This window comes from Salmo salar, chromosome ssa20 (assembly GCF_905237065.1).
Source record: "Salmo salar chromosome ssa20, Ssal_v3.1, whole genome shotgun sequence".
Classification (NCBI taxonomy): domain Eukaryota; kingdom Metazoa; phylum Chordata; class Actinopteri; order Salmoniformes; family Salmonidae; genus Salmo; species Salmo salar.
The window spans coordinates 71,240,200-71,256,242 of record NC_059461.1 but is presented as its reverse complement, the minus strand read 5'-3'; the positions used below and the strand labels follow the sequence as shown (position 1 = coordinate 71,256,242).

The 16,043-nt window shown below is 43.5% G+C and overlaps 1 protein-coding gene across 2 annotated transcripts in view; it reads left to right on the top strand.

The window, feature by feature from the left end:
- Positions 1 to 1,246: 1,246 nt before the first annotated feature.
- LOC106581250 (kinase suppressor of Ras 1) overlaps positions 1,247 to 16,043 on the top strand; it is a 62,779-nt gene continuing 47,982 nt past the window's right edge. The window contains exon 1 of one of the 2 annotated variants that reach the window (XM_045703882.1): positions 1,247 to 1,693. In XM_045703882.1, the coding sequence (XP_045559838.1) occupies positions 1,559 to 1,693 (135 nt within the window). In that variant the 5' untranslated portion in view covers positions 1,247 to 1,558. The remainder of the gene's footprint in view (positions 1,694 to 16,043) is intronic. The other variant, XM_045703883.1, reaches the window with a different exon arrangement.

The following is a 16,043-nucleotide window of genomic DNA, read 5'->3' as shown; positions in this document are numbered from 1 at the left end:
GTCCTGGCGAGATTAAGGTGAAGGGAAAACTGGCCCCCTCTACCCTCCATTCTTTTGACCAAGATGGGTGAACAATCTTGGCCAATAGAATCACTTGATAATAAGGCGGATGACCTCCGATCACAGAGTTGTTACCAATGGGATTCTCATAGCTGCAATATTCTCTGCTTTTCTGAGATGCCCCCATGGCTATCCAACTCGATGGATTCTCCATTCCCGAGTGGACAGGACAGGGAAGTCAGGGAAATTGACAGTGGGAGGGGTTTGCCTCTTCATCAACAACAAATGGTGTGCCGACTAGAGTGCAGTGGAAGTCTTGACCCGTTGTTGACCCTTCTTGGAATACCTGATGGTCAAATGCCGACCCTTCTACCTCCTGAGTGGGTTTTAGGCTATTATTGTCTCAGGACAAGAAAAATAACAAGCTGGCAGTTAACAAACTGTACAAGGCTATAAAGAAGCAGGAAAACTTGCCCCCCGGAGGCTGCTTTCTTTGTTGTGATGCCCAACTTCCATCAACACGTCTCCTTCGCTACTAGGGGCAATAAAGGCTGTATCACACCCGGCCTTGATCGGGAGTCCCATAGGGTGGCGCACAATTGGCCCAGTGTTGTCCGGGTTAGGGGAGGTTTGGCCGGAGTAGGCTGTCATTGTAAAATAATAATTTGTTCTTAACTGACTTGCCTAGTTAAATAAAGTATTTTATTTGTATTTTTGCACTCTCTATGCACACTCACAGGACTCTACACACACACACACACACACACACACACACACACACACACACACACACACACACACACACACACACACACACACACACACACTCACACTCACATACAATCTTCATATACGCTGCTGCTACTCTGTTTATCATATATCCCGATCCCTAGTCACCCAGTATCCAGTATAATATACATATTAATCTCTCATGGCTCAAAGTGGAGGAGGGATTGACTTCATCACTACTTGTTTTTGTAAGAAGTATTGACATGCTGAATGCATGAGCTGTTTATATAAACTACTATAAACTACTACGCATTGCTGGTTTTAGAGCTTGCAAGAAAGGCATTTAATTGTACTTGTGTATGATATAGCAATCATCTTGTGAAGATTTCTATATCTTATTATATATCCTGATAGGATAAACAGTTCTCCAGGAGTTGTGAGATATGATCTTCTGGAGCAGTGTGAAAGAGGTTAAAAGACGACCTGGAACGCGGCCACTCTGTCAAACACCGTGCATAAGTAAACTACGTAGCTCTTGAGAATACACGGAACCCACGGTGTGCTAAGTGAAGTGACAGACAGCTAAGACTTTAAAGGTTTTAAATGAACTGTTCTATTCGTTTTGTTTGCAGCTCTTGGGAGTCTATTACTAAGTGCAGATTATTTGTTTGTATGCGTTCCTGTAGCGTGCATACTTTTTAACTGTCCAAACTCAACCCAACCTGTCAAGCCGTGCCAATGACGTGGAATGGATAGTGTGCCAGTCAAAGGTGGAAGGATGGTTTAAAGTAATTAACTATCGGACGGGGACAGTGAAGGCGGCGCAGCGATGGACAAGGACGCACTCCGTCAGTGCGAACTCATCCAGAATATGATCGAGATCTCCATCTCTAGTTTACAAGGACTCCGAACCAAATGCGCTGCATTGAGCGACCTCACGCAGAAAGAAATACGCACTTTGGAGGTACAGTATGGTCAGCATAGCCATAACATGCACTTCGACAGTTATCATAATAAACTTCACCTTATTGGTGTGTGTGTGTGTGTGTGTTTGTGTGAGCGAGAGACAGACAGTGGAACATTACAATCTTTGATGTGTGTTGTGCCCATGATATAGGCTACTAGATTGGTTTTATGTATAGAAAATAATAGACATTGCGGGCATTCTTAAAATAAATACAAATGATACAGTGATATCGTGCATATCGCGCTGGCCCATAGATGAACAGTCTGATGTGCTGTATTCCTATAGTAGGTACAGTTGAAGTCGGAAGTTTACATACACCTTTACCAAATACATTTAAACTCAGTTTTTCACAATTCCTGACATTTAATCAGAGTAAAAATTCCCTGTCTTAGGTCAGTTAGGATCACCTCTTTATTTTAAGAATGTGAAATGTCAGAATAATAGTAGAGAGAATGATTTATTTCAGCTTTATTTCTTTCATCACATTACCAGTGGGTCAGAAGTTTACATACACTCAATTAGTATTCGGTAGCATTGCCTTTAAATTGTTTAACTTGGGTTAAACGTTTTGGGTAGCCTTCCACAAGCTTCCCACAATAAATTGGGTGAATTTTTTTCCCTCCTGACAGAGCTGGTGTAACTGTGTCAGGTTTGTAGGCCTCCTTGCTTGCACACGCTTTTTCAGTTCTGCCCACAAATTGTCTATGGGATTGAGGTCAGGGCTTTGTGACGGCCACTCCAATACCTTGACTTTGATGTCCTTAGGCCATTTTGCCACACTTTGGAAGTATGCTTGGGGTCATTGTCCATTTGGAAGACCCATTTGCAAACAAGCTTTAACTTCCTGACTGATGTCATGAGATGTTGCTTCAATATAGCCACATCATTTTCCTGCCTCATCACGCCATCTATTTTGCGAAGTGCACCAGTCCCTCCTGCAGCAAAGCACCCCCACAACATGATGCTGCCACCCTTGTGTTTCACGGTTGGGGTGGTGTTCTTTGGCTTGCAAGCCTCCCCCTTTTTCCTCCAAACATAACGATGGTCATTATGGCCAAACAGTTCTATTTTTGTTTCATCAGACCAGAGGACATTTGTCCCCATGTGCAGTTGCAAACCGTAGTCTGGCTTTTTTTATTGTGCTTTTGGAGCAGTGGATTCTTCCTTGCGAGCGGCCTTTCAAGTTATGTCGATATAGGACTCGTTTTACTGTGGAAATAGATACTTTTGTACCTGTTTCCTCCAGCATCTTCACAAGGTCCTTTTTCTGTTGTTCTGGGATTGATTTGCACTTTTCGCACCAAAGTACGTTCATCTCTAGGAGACAGAATGCGTCTCCTTCCTGAGTGGTATGACGGCTGCGTGGTCCCATGGTGTTTATACTTGTGTACTATTGTTTGTACAGATGAACGTGGTACCTTCAGGTGTTTGGAAATTACTCCCAAGGATGAGCCAGACTTGTGGAGGTAAAATTTTATTTCTGAGGTCTTGGCTGATTTCTTTTGATTTTCCCATGATGTCAAGCAAAGAGGCACTGAGTTTGAAGGTAGGCCTTGAAATACATCCACTGGTACACCTCCAATTAACTCAAATGATGTCAATTAGCCTATCAGAAGCTTCGAAAGCCATGACATCATTTTCTGGTATTTTCCAAGCTGTTTAAAGGACAGTCAACATAGTGTATGTAAACTTCTGACCCACTGGAATTGTGATACAGTGAATTATAAGTTAAATAATCTGTCTGTAAACAATTGTTGGAAAAATGACTTGTGTCATGCACAAAGTAGATGTCCTAACTGACTTGCCAAAACTATAGTTTGTTAAGAAGAAATTTGTGGAGTGGTTGAAAATGTGTTTTAATGACTCTAACCTAAGTATATGTAAACTTCCGACTTCAACTGTATATTGTATTTAGGTTAAACTTCCCTGTTCCTTCCATGCCCATAATCAATAACAGTTACGTAGCCTAAGGCAACACCTATGTGTTAAAACTGTTTATTACAGATTTTAAACAAATAATTAACAGTTTATGAACTTCTTATAAAACAGTAAGACAGAAACACATTGATGAAAGGTACAATGAAGGATATGGCTGGCTGTCATCAGACAAAGTCTGTGTGATATTCTCACACATCTGTCCCCCCCAATGAATACTGTCAGTTTCACTTCTCCCTCAAGTCAGTATGTCCCCCAGGCAACCCACAATGCACAGCTCTACTCTTCACTAAAGGAAACATTGAGTTGCCATTTCCACCATGATCCATTCACATTGTTATTCAGCTGGGTATTACAAACTGAGCGACCTCCTTATAATGTAAAGCCCTTTAGGATCATACATACATGGAGATGCCAACTGTCATTATCATCACATCACCTATTCTGATCTGGTCATATCAGGTACAGTACCACTAAACTGGCCTACAGGCCTCTCTCCCAGTGCTCTCAATCTCCCATGGGATTGTTAACTTCGAAGCACTGGATAAGACCGTATGTTCTGGATTTCTCATCGCTATCATTGCCATCTTCCCAAGGAGACAGCTGGTTCAGGGAGTGCAGATCAGAGTGCTTGTTGTGTACTAGTGACTGTAGAAACATCTAAATGTGGACTTCTCTCCCTCCCACACATTCTCAGTGTGGGCTGTTGAACAAGAAAATGAAATGAAGCGCAGTGGGAGGGGAGGAAGGAAGGGGACAAAAGGGGAATAGGGAAAGAAGGGCGGAGAAGATAAAGGAGGAGATATCCAACATGGCCGTTTCTTATTACAGATGAACAGCGAGGGGTTGTCTTTAAGACTGGACTGGACTGAAGGAACCAGGGAACCAGCAGTCAACAACATGGTTAGAACAAAAGAGGCAGACTAAGCCACTGCCAGGCCTTTCTCTTTCTCTGTCTTTCTCTGTGTCTCTCTCCTCTCTCTCCCTCCTCTCTCTCTTCTCCCCCCTCTCTCTTTCTCTTTCATTCCCTTTCTCTCTTTTTATCCCCCTCCTCTCTCTCTCTCTCTCTACCCCCATCCCTTTTTATCTCTAATCCACAATAGGCCTGTCTGTCCTCTACCCCCAAGCCATAAGACTCCTGAACAGCTAATCAAATGGCTACCCAGACTATTTGCATCGTCCCTTCCCCCCCACCCCCTTTTTTACGCTGCTGATACTCTCTGGTTATTATCTAGTTATTATCTAGTTATTATAGTCACTTTAACTCTACCTACATGTACATATTACCTCAATTTCCTTGACTAACCGGTGCCCTTGCACATTGACTCTGTACCGGTACCTCCTGTATATAGCCTCGCTATTGTTATTTTACTGCTGCTCTTTAATTATTTGTTATTTTTATAAAACATTTTACTTATCTATTTTTACTTAACACTTATTTTTCTTAAAACTGAATAGTTGGTTAAGGGCTTGTAAGTAAGCATTTGACTGTAAGGTCTACACCTGTTGCATTTGGCACATTTGACAAATATAATTTGATTTGATTTGTCTGTATAGGATAGTCAGGCCTGAGCTAAGTGGCTGTATGGGGAGTTGGGTTCCTCAGGTCTGTCCATGTAAACAGTGGCGGATTTAGGTATAGGCGACATGGACAGCCGCGCAGGGCAGCATCTTGCCAGGGGCGGCACGGGGTGCCCGCACAAAAGTTTTTGGTATGGTGGCATTTGCGTGATCGGGTTTCACTCGCTCATTTGCACGTCACGTCAATGATATCATGTCACCGTGTGGAACTGTGGGTCAATTAACCTTGTCGGAGTGGGCACCCTGATTCTAGTTTGTGAGCTAGGCAGGCTACTGCCTGGGAAGGTCTCCCACTCAGAAGTACGAGATGGGAATGGGGGCGGGGATAGGTTGACCTCAGATCTCTCAACCGGAAGCCTGAGGTAGGGGGAGCGGGGGAATCTATCAAATAGCGCACCTCTAACTTTGTTCAGTACTAATGCAATTAGTAAAATCAGTCACACTACGAAATAATACCAAATAAACCACAATTCATTCATAATACTGTGAATACAGAGTTAAACAGACATATTGTTGCATTTTTTTATGGTTTGTGCGAAATGGTTAAGAATAATATAAAACCAGTCTGCACACCACCAAGGTGAATTGGTTTAGTCTTGACTCTTGGTTGACAGTGTTGGGGGATGGGTAGTGTATTGATGCTCGAGTACCAAACCAACACAAATGTGTTTATATTTCTCTTTGTTACTTCTTTTTGATATTTATGAGTCTTATTTTTGTATATATTTTTATATTTATATAGTTTTACACTACCGTTCATAAGTTTGGGGTCACTTAGAAATGTCCTTTTTTTGAAGAGTTGCAAAGAAAAAGCCATATCTCAGACTGGCCAATAAAAAGAAAAGATTAAGATGGGCAAAGGAACACAGACACTGGACAGAGGAACTCTGCCTACAAGGCCAGCATCCCAGAGTCGCCTCTTCACTGTTGACGTTGAGACTGGTGTTTTGCGGGTACTATTTAATGAAGCTGCCAGTTGAGGACTTGTGAGGCGTCAGTTTCACAAACTAGACACTCTAATGTACTTGCCCTCTTGCTCAGTTGTGCACCGGGGCCTCTCACTCCTCTTTCTATTCTGGTTAGAGCCTGTTTACTCTGTTCTGTAAAGGGAGTAGTACACAGCGTTGTACAATATCTTTAGTTTCTTGGCAATTTCTCGCATGGAATAGCCTTCATTTCTCAGAACAAGAATAGACTGACAAGTTTCAGAAGAAAAGTCTTTGTTTCTGGCCATTTTGAGCCTGTAATCGAACGCACAAATGCTGATGCTCCAAATACTCAACTAGTCTAAAGAAGGCCAGTTTTATTGCTTCTTTAATGAGAACAACAGTTTTCAGCTGTGCTAACATAATTGCAAAAGGGTTTTCTAATGATCAATTAGAATTTTTAAATGATAAACTTGGATTAGCTAACGCAACGTGCCATTGGAACACAGGAGTGATGGTTGGTGATAATGGGCCTCTGTACAGCTATGTACAGTTGAAGTCAGAAGTGTACATACACCTTAACCAAATACATTTAAACTCAGTTTTTCACAATTCCTGACATTTAATCAGAGTAAAAATTCCCTGTCTTAGGTCAGTTAGGATCACCACTTTATTTTAAGAATGTGAAATGTCAGAATAATAGTAGAGAGAATGATTTATTTCAGCTTTTGTTTCTTTCATCATATTCCCAGTGGGTCAGAAGTTTACATACACTCAATTAGTATTTGGTAGCATTGCCTTTAAATTGTTTAACTTGGGTCAAACGTTTTGGGGAGCCTTCCACAAGCTTCCTACAATAAATTGGGTAAATTTTGGCCCATTCCTCCTGACAGAGCTGGTGTAACTGTCAGGTTTGTAGGCCTCCTTGCTCGCACATGCTTTTTCAGTTCTGCCCACAACTGTCTATGGGATTGAGGTCAGGGCTTTGTGATGGCCACTCCAATACCTTGACTTTGTTGTCCTTAAGCTATTTTGCCACACTTTGGAAGTATACTTGGGGTCATTGTCCATTTGGAAGACCCATTTGCGACCAAGCTTTAACTTCCTGACTGATGTCATGAGATTTTGCTTCAATATATCCACATAATTTTCCTGCCTCATGATGCCATCTATTTTGCGAAGTGCACCAGTCCCTCCTGCAGCAAACCACCCCCACAACATGATGCTGCCACCCCCTGTGCTTCACGGTTGGGGTGGTGTTCTTTGGCTTGCAAGCCTCCCCTTTTTCCTCCAAACATAACGATGGTCATTATGGCCAAACAGTTCTATTTTTGTTTCATCAGCTTAGAGGACATTTCTCCAAAAAGTACAAACTTTGGCCCCATGTGCAGTTGCAAACCGAGGTCTGGCTTTTTAATGGTGGTTTTGGAGCAGTGGATTCTTCCTTGCTGAGCGGCCTTTCAGGTTATGTCGATATACAACAAATTTTACTCTGGATATTGATACTTTTGTACCTGTTTCCTCCAGCATCTTCACAAGGTCTTTTTCTGTTGTTCTGGGATTGATTTGCACTTTTCGCACCAAAGTACGTTCATCTCTAGGAGACAGAACGCGTCTCCTTCCTGAGCGGTATGACGGCTGCGTGGTCCCATGGTGTTTATACTTGCGTATTATTGTTTGTACAGATGAACGTGGTACCGTCAGGCGTTTGGAAATTGCTCCCAAGGATGAACCAGACTCGTGGAGGTCTACATTTTTTATTCTGAGGTCTTGGCTGATGTCCCCATGATGTCAAGCAAAGAGGCACTGAGTTTGTTAACAAGAAATTTGTGCAGTGGTTGAAAAACGATTTTTAATGACTCGTGTATGTAAACTTCCAACTTCAACTGTAGATATTCCATTAAAAAAAAAAATCTGCCGTTTCCAGGTACAATTGTCATTTACAACATTAACAATGTCTACACTGTATTTCTGATCAATTTGATGTTATTTTAGTGGACAAAAAAAATGTGCTTTTCTTTCAAAAACAAGGACATATCTAAGTGTCCCCAAACTTTTGAACAGTAGTGTAAATGTTATGATTATTTATTGGTGTCGTTCCAAATGTCTGAATAAAAAAATTACAATTCGTGCACAATGGTGGCTGAAGGCTGGGTTCGCCCAGGGAGCCATACAAGCTAGAACCGCCACTGGTGTAAACGGCTGTCAAAAGGAGTGGACCAAAGTGCAGCGTGTGTTTCGTTCCACATATTTATTATTACCGTGAAAGTTTGCAAATACACCATTAACTTGAAACAACAAACTGTGACGCAGAGGAGAAACAAACACTACTCACAAATAATCACCCACAAAAACAGGTGGGACAAACATCAGCTTAAATATGACCTCCAATTAGAGGAGACGATGACCAGCTGCCTCTAATTGGAGAGCATACCAAACAAAACCAACATAGAAATACAAAACTAGAAACTGAACAAAACATAGACAAACACCCCCTGTCACGCCCTGACCTACTCTACCATAGAAAATAACAACTTACTATGGTCAGGACGTGACAGTACCCCCCCCCAAAGGTGCGGACTCCGACCGCACCTACACAAAACAGCAAAACCCCCTAAATAACAACCCCCCCCCAAAAAAAAAAACACAAAGGGAGGGTAGGGTGGGTGACTAATGTTTATGGCGGCTCAGGTGCAGTACCCAGAACCTTCTTATCCAGTGCATCCCCCCGTGGAGGAGGCGGCTCGGGTTCGGGGCGTAACCCCCGCTCCACCCGCTGATCCCTCTGCTTCTGTACCACCGGACTGTAGATCAGCGCTGGAGGTTCTGGGCTGCAGGCCGTCGCTGGAGGCTCCGGACTGGGGAGCGTCGGGGGAGGCTCCGGACTGGGGAGCGTCGCCGGAGGCTCCGGACTGGGGAGCGTCGCTGCAGGCTCCGTGCCGTGGATCATCACTGGAGGCTTCGTGCCATGGATTATCACTACAGGCTCCGGGCCATGGCTCATCACTGGAGGCTTCGTGCCATGGATTATCACTGGAGCCTTCGGACCATTGATCATCACTGGAGGCTTCCTACGTGGAGCTGGAACCGGTCTCACCGGACTGGGGAGACGCACAGGAGACTGGGTGCTCAGAGCAGGCACAGGGTATACTGGGCCGTGGAGGCACACTGGAGGTCTGGAGCTTAGGGCTGGCACACCCCGTCCTGGCTGGATGGTTATTTGAGCCCAGCAAGGGCGGAGCGCTGGCACAGGACGAACTGGGCTGCGCTGGTGAACGGGAGGGTACCGTGCGTAGAGCAGGCGCAGGATAACCTGGGCCGAAGAGACGCACTGGAGACCAGATACGCTGAGCCAGCTCGACTTCTTCCTGGCAGACGGCCAACTCTAGCACGGCAACGGTGAGGAGCATGCACCGAGCGCACCGGGCTGTGAGTGCGCCCTGCGACACAGTGCGCATCACCGCATAACACTGTGCTTGCTCGGTCACTCGCTCCCCACGGTAAGCACGGGGAGTTGGCTCAGGTCTCCAACCTGACTCTGCCAATCTCCCCGTGTGCCCCCCCAAAAAATGTTTTTTGGGGGTGCCTCTCGCACTTGCCTCTTGGTGGATATAGCGCCTCGTAGTATCACCGCTCCGCTCTTGCTGCCTCGATCTCCTCCTTAGGACGGCGATACTCCCCAGCCTGCCTCCAGGGTCCTTTCCCGTCCAATATCTCCTCCCAAGTCCATTTGTCCTGCTGATCCATACCACGCTGCTTGGTCCTTTGGTGGTGGGTGATTCTGTCACGCCTGTCAAAAGGAGCAGACCAAAGTGCAGCGTGTGTTTCGTTCCACACATTTATTATTACCTTGAAACGTTTGCAAATACACCAATAACTTGAAACAACAAAACAACAAACCGTGACGCAGAGGAGAAACAAACACTACTCCCAAATAATCACCCACAAAAACAGGTGGGACAAACATCAGCTTAAATATGACCTCCAATTAGAGACAACGACGTCCAGCTGCCTCTAATTGGAGATCATACCAAACAAAACCAACATAGAAATACAAAACTAGAAACTGAACATAGAAATACAAAACATAGACAAACATCCCCTGTCACGCCCTGACCTACTCTACCATAGAAAATAACAACTTACTATGGTCAGGACGTGACAACGGCCTGTATTGTGTTTACAATGGATATTGCAGACGAGTAGCACTGTCCTACGCTGTCATTGCCTTAAAGAGATGGATAAAGGACTCTGACCACAAGATGTAGATGTTGTCTGTCAGGACAGGACAGGTGTGTGGGGGGTTGGGATAGGCTAGATTCGAGCGTTGCTGGACACCAGATGATGAAGAAATGGAGAGATGTTTGGTGCTGCCTGAAACATTTTTCTTATGTAATTGCAGAAGTGGTGTTGTGTTTCCGACTGGTTTTCAACTTCCTCATATTAGCTGCAGTGAAGTAGGCTAACTATATTTATTCCTCAACTTTTCTAAGATTAATATGCACATTGCTTCGCTTTACAACCGGAGTAGCCTGGCTGGCATGAAAATGAACCTGTGGGAAAAGCGTGCTACGCATGTCATGTATTCTTTTACCCTGCCCCTGTTCCGACAAGTGCATGATAATGGCCCGTCCTAAATGAAAACTCATTTCACACATATATTATTTAGTATATGTGAAGACAAGATTACATTGAGAATAGTCTGATGGGTGACTATATTATCACTTGTGAATGATGCTCAGCGTGTGCAGTCTAAGGCAATAAAGAGCGCATGCCTTTTTTTCCTACTTTTTCAAATCATAGTGGCATGCATCATGTAGCCTAGCCCATAGGCCTATATGTTTTGACAAGGTTTGTATAACAACTAAAGTGGACAAATAAAAAGTGTTATACAAATCAAAATATATTTTATATTTGAGATTCTTCAAAGTAGCCACCCTTTGCCTTGATGACAGCTTTACTTGTGTAGCCATATGGCATATCCAGATCAGGGATAAGGACGACTCAGAATATGCTGTTCTGTTCTTCTGAATTAGGCTACATTTTCTTCACGTAATGTTTCTTTAGACCTTCCTAAAATACATAATGGGTTTATTGTGATGGTGTAGGCTAAGTTAAATGGATTTATTACACTTAATTAGACTTTTTTAAAAGTAGATGTTCCGAAAGTCCGCATCAGTGGCTTCTAGGCTCTGCGTGGGAGCCAAGGAATGCTAAACATGTTTATGTTCATTAACGTTACTCTGAGACCGGCAGTTATTTGCATGACAATCACCGGCCGACAAAATGTCATGACCGCCACAGCCCTAGTGCTACTGTGACCTTATTACAGAGCCCTGTGACTCCTTCAGTCTAAAGTTAAATCTACAGACTGACCACACCTAATTAATAGCCCTCATCTGATTTCCATACACTAACTAATGTTCCGGTGGTCAGCTTCTACTCTGGAATCAGATCTGGCAACCCAGGGATGGACATGGTGTCACGTCCTGACCAATATTTAGGTATTATTTCTATTATATTTGGTCAGGACATGGCAGAGGTATATTTGTTTTGTATTATGGGGTTTTGTGTGTGGTGTAGTGGGGTGTATTAGTTTGGTATAGGTTCTAGGTTTGTTTTTCTATGTGTAGTTTTGGGTGCTGGACTCTCAATTGGAGGCAGGTGTTTCTAGTTGCCTCTGATTGGGAGTCCCATAAGTAGGTGTGTGTTTGTTTGGTTTTCGTGGGTAGTTGTTTTTGCACTGCGTGTTGTGTGCCTGCAAAACTGTTCCTGTCGTGTATATTGTTTTCCAGTGGATGCGTTACTCCTTTTTTGAATTAAAACATGAGCATCCATATTCCCGCTGCAGTTTGGTCTATTCAACACGGCTCTTTTTGTGACACATGGCCCGTATTATCTCTATTGATCATCATTTTTCAGAGATTTTTACTTTTGAGTCTCTCTCCCACTTCATTGGTAAGATCATAGAAGTGCTAGTTTGATCATTTTGACGATTTTCCTAAGCAGCAGCTACGGTAAAGTCAGTGGAAGAAACAGAAATACAAAATGATAGGTCGTGTGGTGTCAGGAAACTCCCATGTGGTTTTGCAAACGATCTGTCCCCCCCTTTCATATTTCTTTCCCTCCGTCTTGTTCGCTTTCTCCTTCCTTTCTTGACCTTTTCGCTCGCACTCTTTGTCACATCTATCACTGTTTCCTTTGCCTTCACTAAGACGCACACAAATGTTTTTTCCACAGATGGAAAAAATGTGGGTACTGTGGTATTTTTTATAACCGCAATATACAGTACAAGCACAGCTTCAAAATATGAACTGGGATAGTGACTGAGAATTATACCTTAAACCATTATCATCCCACCCCCACGCAGGCTTTGTCTGGTACATAGAGACTAACATTGAAAGGTTGAGCACTGGCAGCCAAGGCCACCTCCTTTATTCTATCAGTGAATAGGCCCTTCCCTTGGGTCATTGTCACACACAATACACACAATTTGGTTACATACACTGTGGTAAAACAGGTGGGCATAGATACGTGCTGCCTGTCTGCCCCATGGACCCACTCATCGTGCCCCACCCCTTGCTGAGTGTCAATGCCATGTAACAGAGCTGGGAGATGGAGAGAAAGATAGACAGTGAATAACGGCGAGCGCCACAGTGGAACGAGGCCAGGCGTTGTCTGGTGCAAACCAACACCGCCTGGTTTACTCTAGTCGCTCAGTCAAGTGCATCAAATCAACTACGGCCATTCTCTGATAGGGAGAGAGACAGGAGGGCATTCAGAGACAGTCTCCCTCAGACTGGTCTAGTGCTGATAAAACTTTAATGTTGTTCCAGTGAGCACACGGCAAGCGGTACCTGAGTGCCAAGTCTAGGTTCAAAAGGCTCCTTAACAGCTTCTACCCCCAAGCCGTTAGACTGCTAAACAGTTAATCAAATGGCTATCCAGACTATTTGCATTGACCCCCCTTTTTACGCTGCTGCTACTCGCTGTTTATTATCTATGCATAGTCACTTTACCCCTACCTACATGTACATATGATCTGAATTACCTCGACTAAGCCGTAGCCACGCACATTTACTCAGTACCGGTACCCCCTTTATATAGCCTAATTATTTGTATTTTATTGTGTAACTTTTTTTGTTACTTTATTATTATTTATATTTTTTAGCAAATATTTTCTTTAAAAAAGTCTGCATTGTTGGTTAAGGGCTTGTAAGTGAGCATTTCACGGTGCATATGACAAATACAATTTGATTTGATTTGACTAGGCCAGGCTCCCTAAAACCTACCAGGGCCATCAGTGTTTGAAGATGGGAGCTTACACATGAACTAAAACATCTAGATTTACAGTTGCAGCTTTTGGGGTAAGAGGTAAGTTAAAATCCGGCTTTGAAAAAACGAAATACTTAAAACACTGCCCTATTAAATTCAGCTCCAAAAAGTGCTAGAAGTAATGTTTGTGGCTGGACAGAGGGGTAAGACTAGAAGTAATTATTGTGACTGGACAGAGGGATACTTTCAGAAAGTATTCAGACCCCTTACTTTACAGCCTTATTCTAAAATTGATTAAGTATATATTCTTTCTCAGCAATCTACTCACAATACCACATAATGACAAAGCTAAATCAGGTTTTTAGAATTTTCAAATGTATAATAAAAAAAACAGAAATACCTTATTTACATAAGTATTCAGACCCTTTGCTATGAGACTCGAAATTGAGCTCAGGTGCATCCTGTTTCCATTGATCATCCTTGAGATGGGAGTGCCCCTGTGGTAAATCCAATTGATTGGACATGATTTGGAAAGGCACACACCTGTCTATATAAGGTCCCACAGTTGAAGGTGCATGTCAGAGCAAAAACCAAGCCATGAGGTCGAAGGATTGTCCGTAGAGCTCTGAGACAGGATTGTGTTGAGGCACAGATCTGGGGAAGGGTACTAAAAAATGTCTGCAGCATTGAAGGTCCCCGAGAACACAATGGCTTCTTAAATGGAAGAAGTTTGGAACCACCAAGACTCATCCTAGAGCTGGCCGCCCGGCCAAACTGAGCAATCAGGGGAGAAGGGCCTTGGTCAGGGAGGCGAATAAGAACCCGATGGTCACTCTGACAGAGCTCTAGAGTTCCTCTGTAGAGAGGAGAATCTTCCAGAAGGACAACCATCTCTGCGACAATCCACCAATCAGGCCATTATGGTAGAGTAGCCAGACGGAAGCCACTCCGCAGTAAAAGGCACATGACAGCCCACTTGGAGTTTGCCAAAAGGCACCTAAAGACTCTCAGACCATGGGAAACATTTTTTTAAATTTTTTTTATTTCACCTGTATTTAACCAGGTAGGCCAGTTGAGAACAAGTTCTCATTTACAACTGCGACCTGACCAAGATAAAGTAAAGCAGTGCGACAAAAACAACAACACAGAGTTACACATAAACAAACATACAGTCAATAACACAATAGAAAAATCTATGTACAGTGTGTGCAAATGTAGAAGAGTAGGGAGGTAGGCAATAAATAGGCCATAGAGGTGAAGAAACAAGATTCTCTGGTCTGATGAAACCAAGATTGAAGTCTTTGGCCTGAATACCAAACAACACATCTGGAAGAAACCTGGCACCATCCCTACTGTGAAGCATGGTCGTGGCAGCGTCATGCTGTGGGGATGTTTTTCAGTGGCAGGGACTGGGATACTAGACAGGATCGAGGAAAAGATGAACGGAGCAAGGTACAGAGAGATCCTTGATGAAAACCTGCTCCAGAGCACTCAGGACCTCAGACTGGGGCAAAGGTTCACCTTCTAATTGGACAATGACCCTAAGCACACAGCCAAGACAACACAGGAGTGACTTCGGGACAAGTCTCGTTTGGCTCAGTTGGTAGAGCATGGTGTTTGCAACGCCAGGGTTGTGGGTTCGCTTCCCACGGGGGACCAGTACGGATTTTTTTTTTTAATGAAATGTATGCATTCACTACTGTAAGTCGCTCTGGATAAGAGCGTCTGCTAAATGACTAAAATGTAATGTAAATGTAAGTCTCTGAATGTCCTTGAGTGGCCCAGTCAGAGCCCGGACTTGAACCTGATCGAACATCTCTGGAGAGACCTGAAAATAGCTGTGCAGCAACACTCCCCATTCAACCTGACAGAGCTTGAGAGGACCTGCTGAGAAGATTGAAACTGATTGAAATCTCAGCTCATTACCTGTGTAAAAGACACCTGAGCCAGAAATCTTTCTGATTGAGAGGGGGTCAAATACTTATTTCCCTCATTAAAATGCAAATCATTTTATAACATTTTTGACATGCATTTTTCTGGATTTTTTTGTTGTTATTCTGTCTCTCACTGTTCAAATAAACCTACCATTAAAATTATAGACTGATCATTTCTTTGTCAGTGGGCAAACGTACAAAATAAGCAGGGGATCAAATACTTTTTTCCCTCACTGTACCTCTCGTGTCTGTGCTGTTGAATTGCGACTCTACTTTGTCTCTATACTGACGCTTAGCTTGTTTGATTGCCTTGCGGAGGGAATAGTTACACTGTTTGTATTCGGTCATGTTTTCGGTCCCACTTGCCCTGATTAAAAGCAGTGGTTCGCGCTTTCAGTTTTGCGCGAATGCTGCCATCAATCCACGGTTTCTGGTTGGGGAATGTTTTAATAGATGCTGTGGGTACAACATCACCAATGCACTTGCTAATAAACTCGCTCACCGAATCAGCGTATTCATCAATGTTATTGTCCAACGCTATGTGGAACATATCCCAGTCCATGTGATCGAAGCAATCTTGAAGCGTGGAATTCAATTGGTCGGACCAGCGTTGAACAGACCTGACCACGGGCGCATCCTGTTTTAGTCTATAGGCTGGGAGCAACAAAATGGAGTCGTGGTCAGATTTACCGAAAG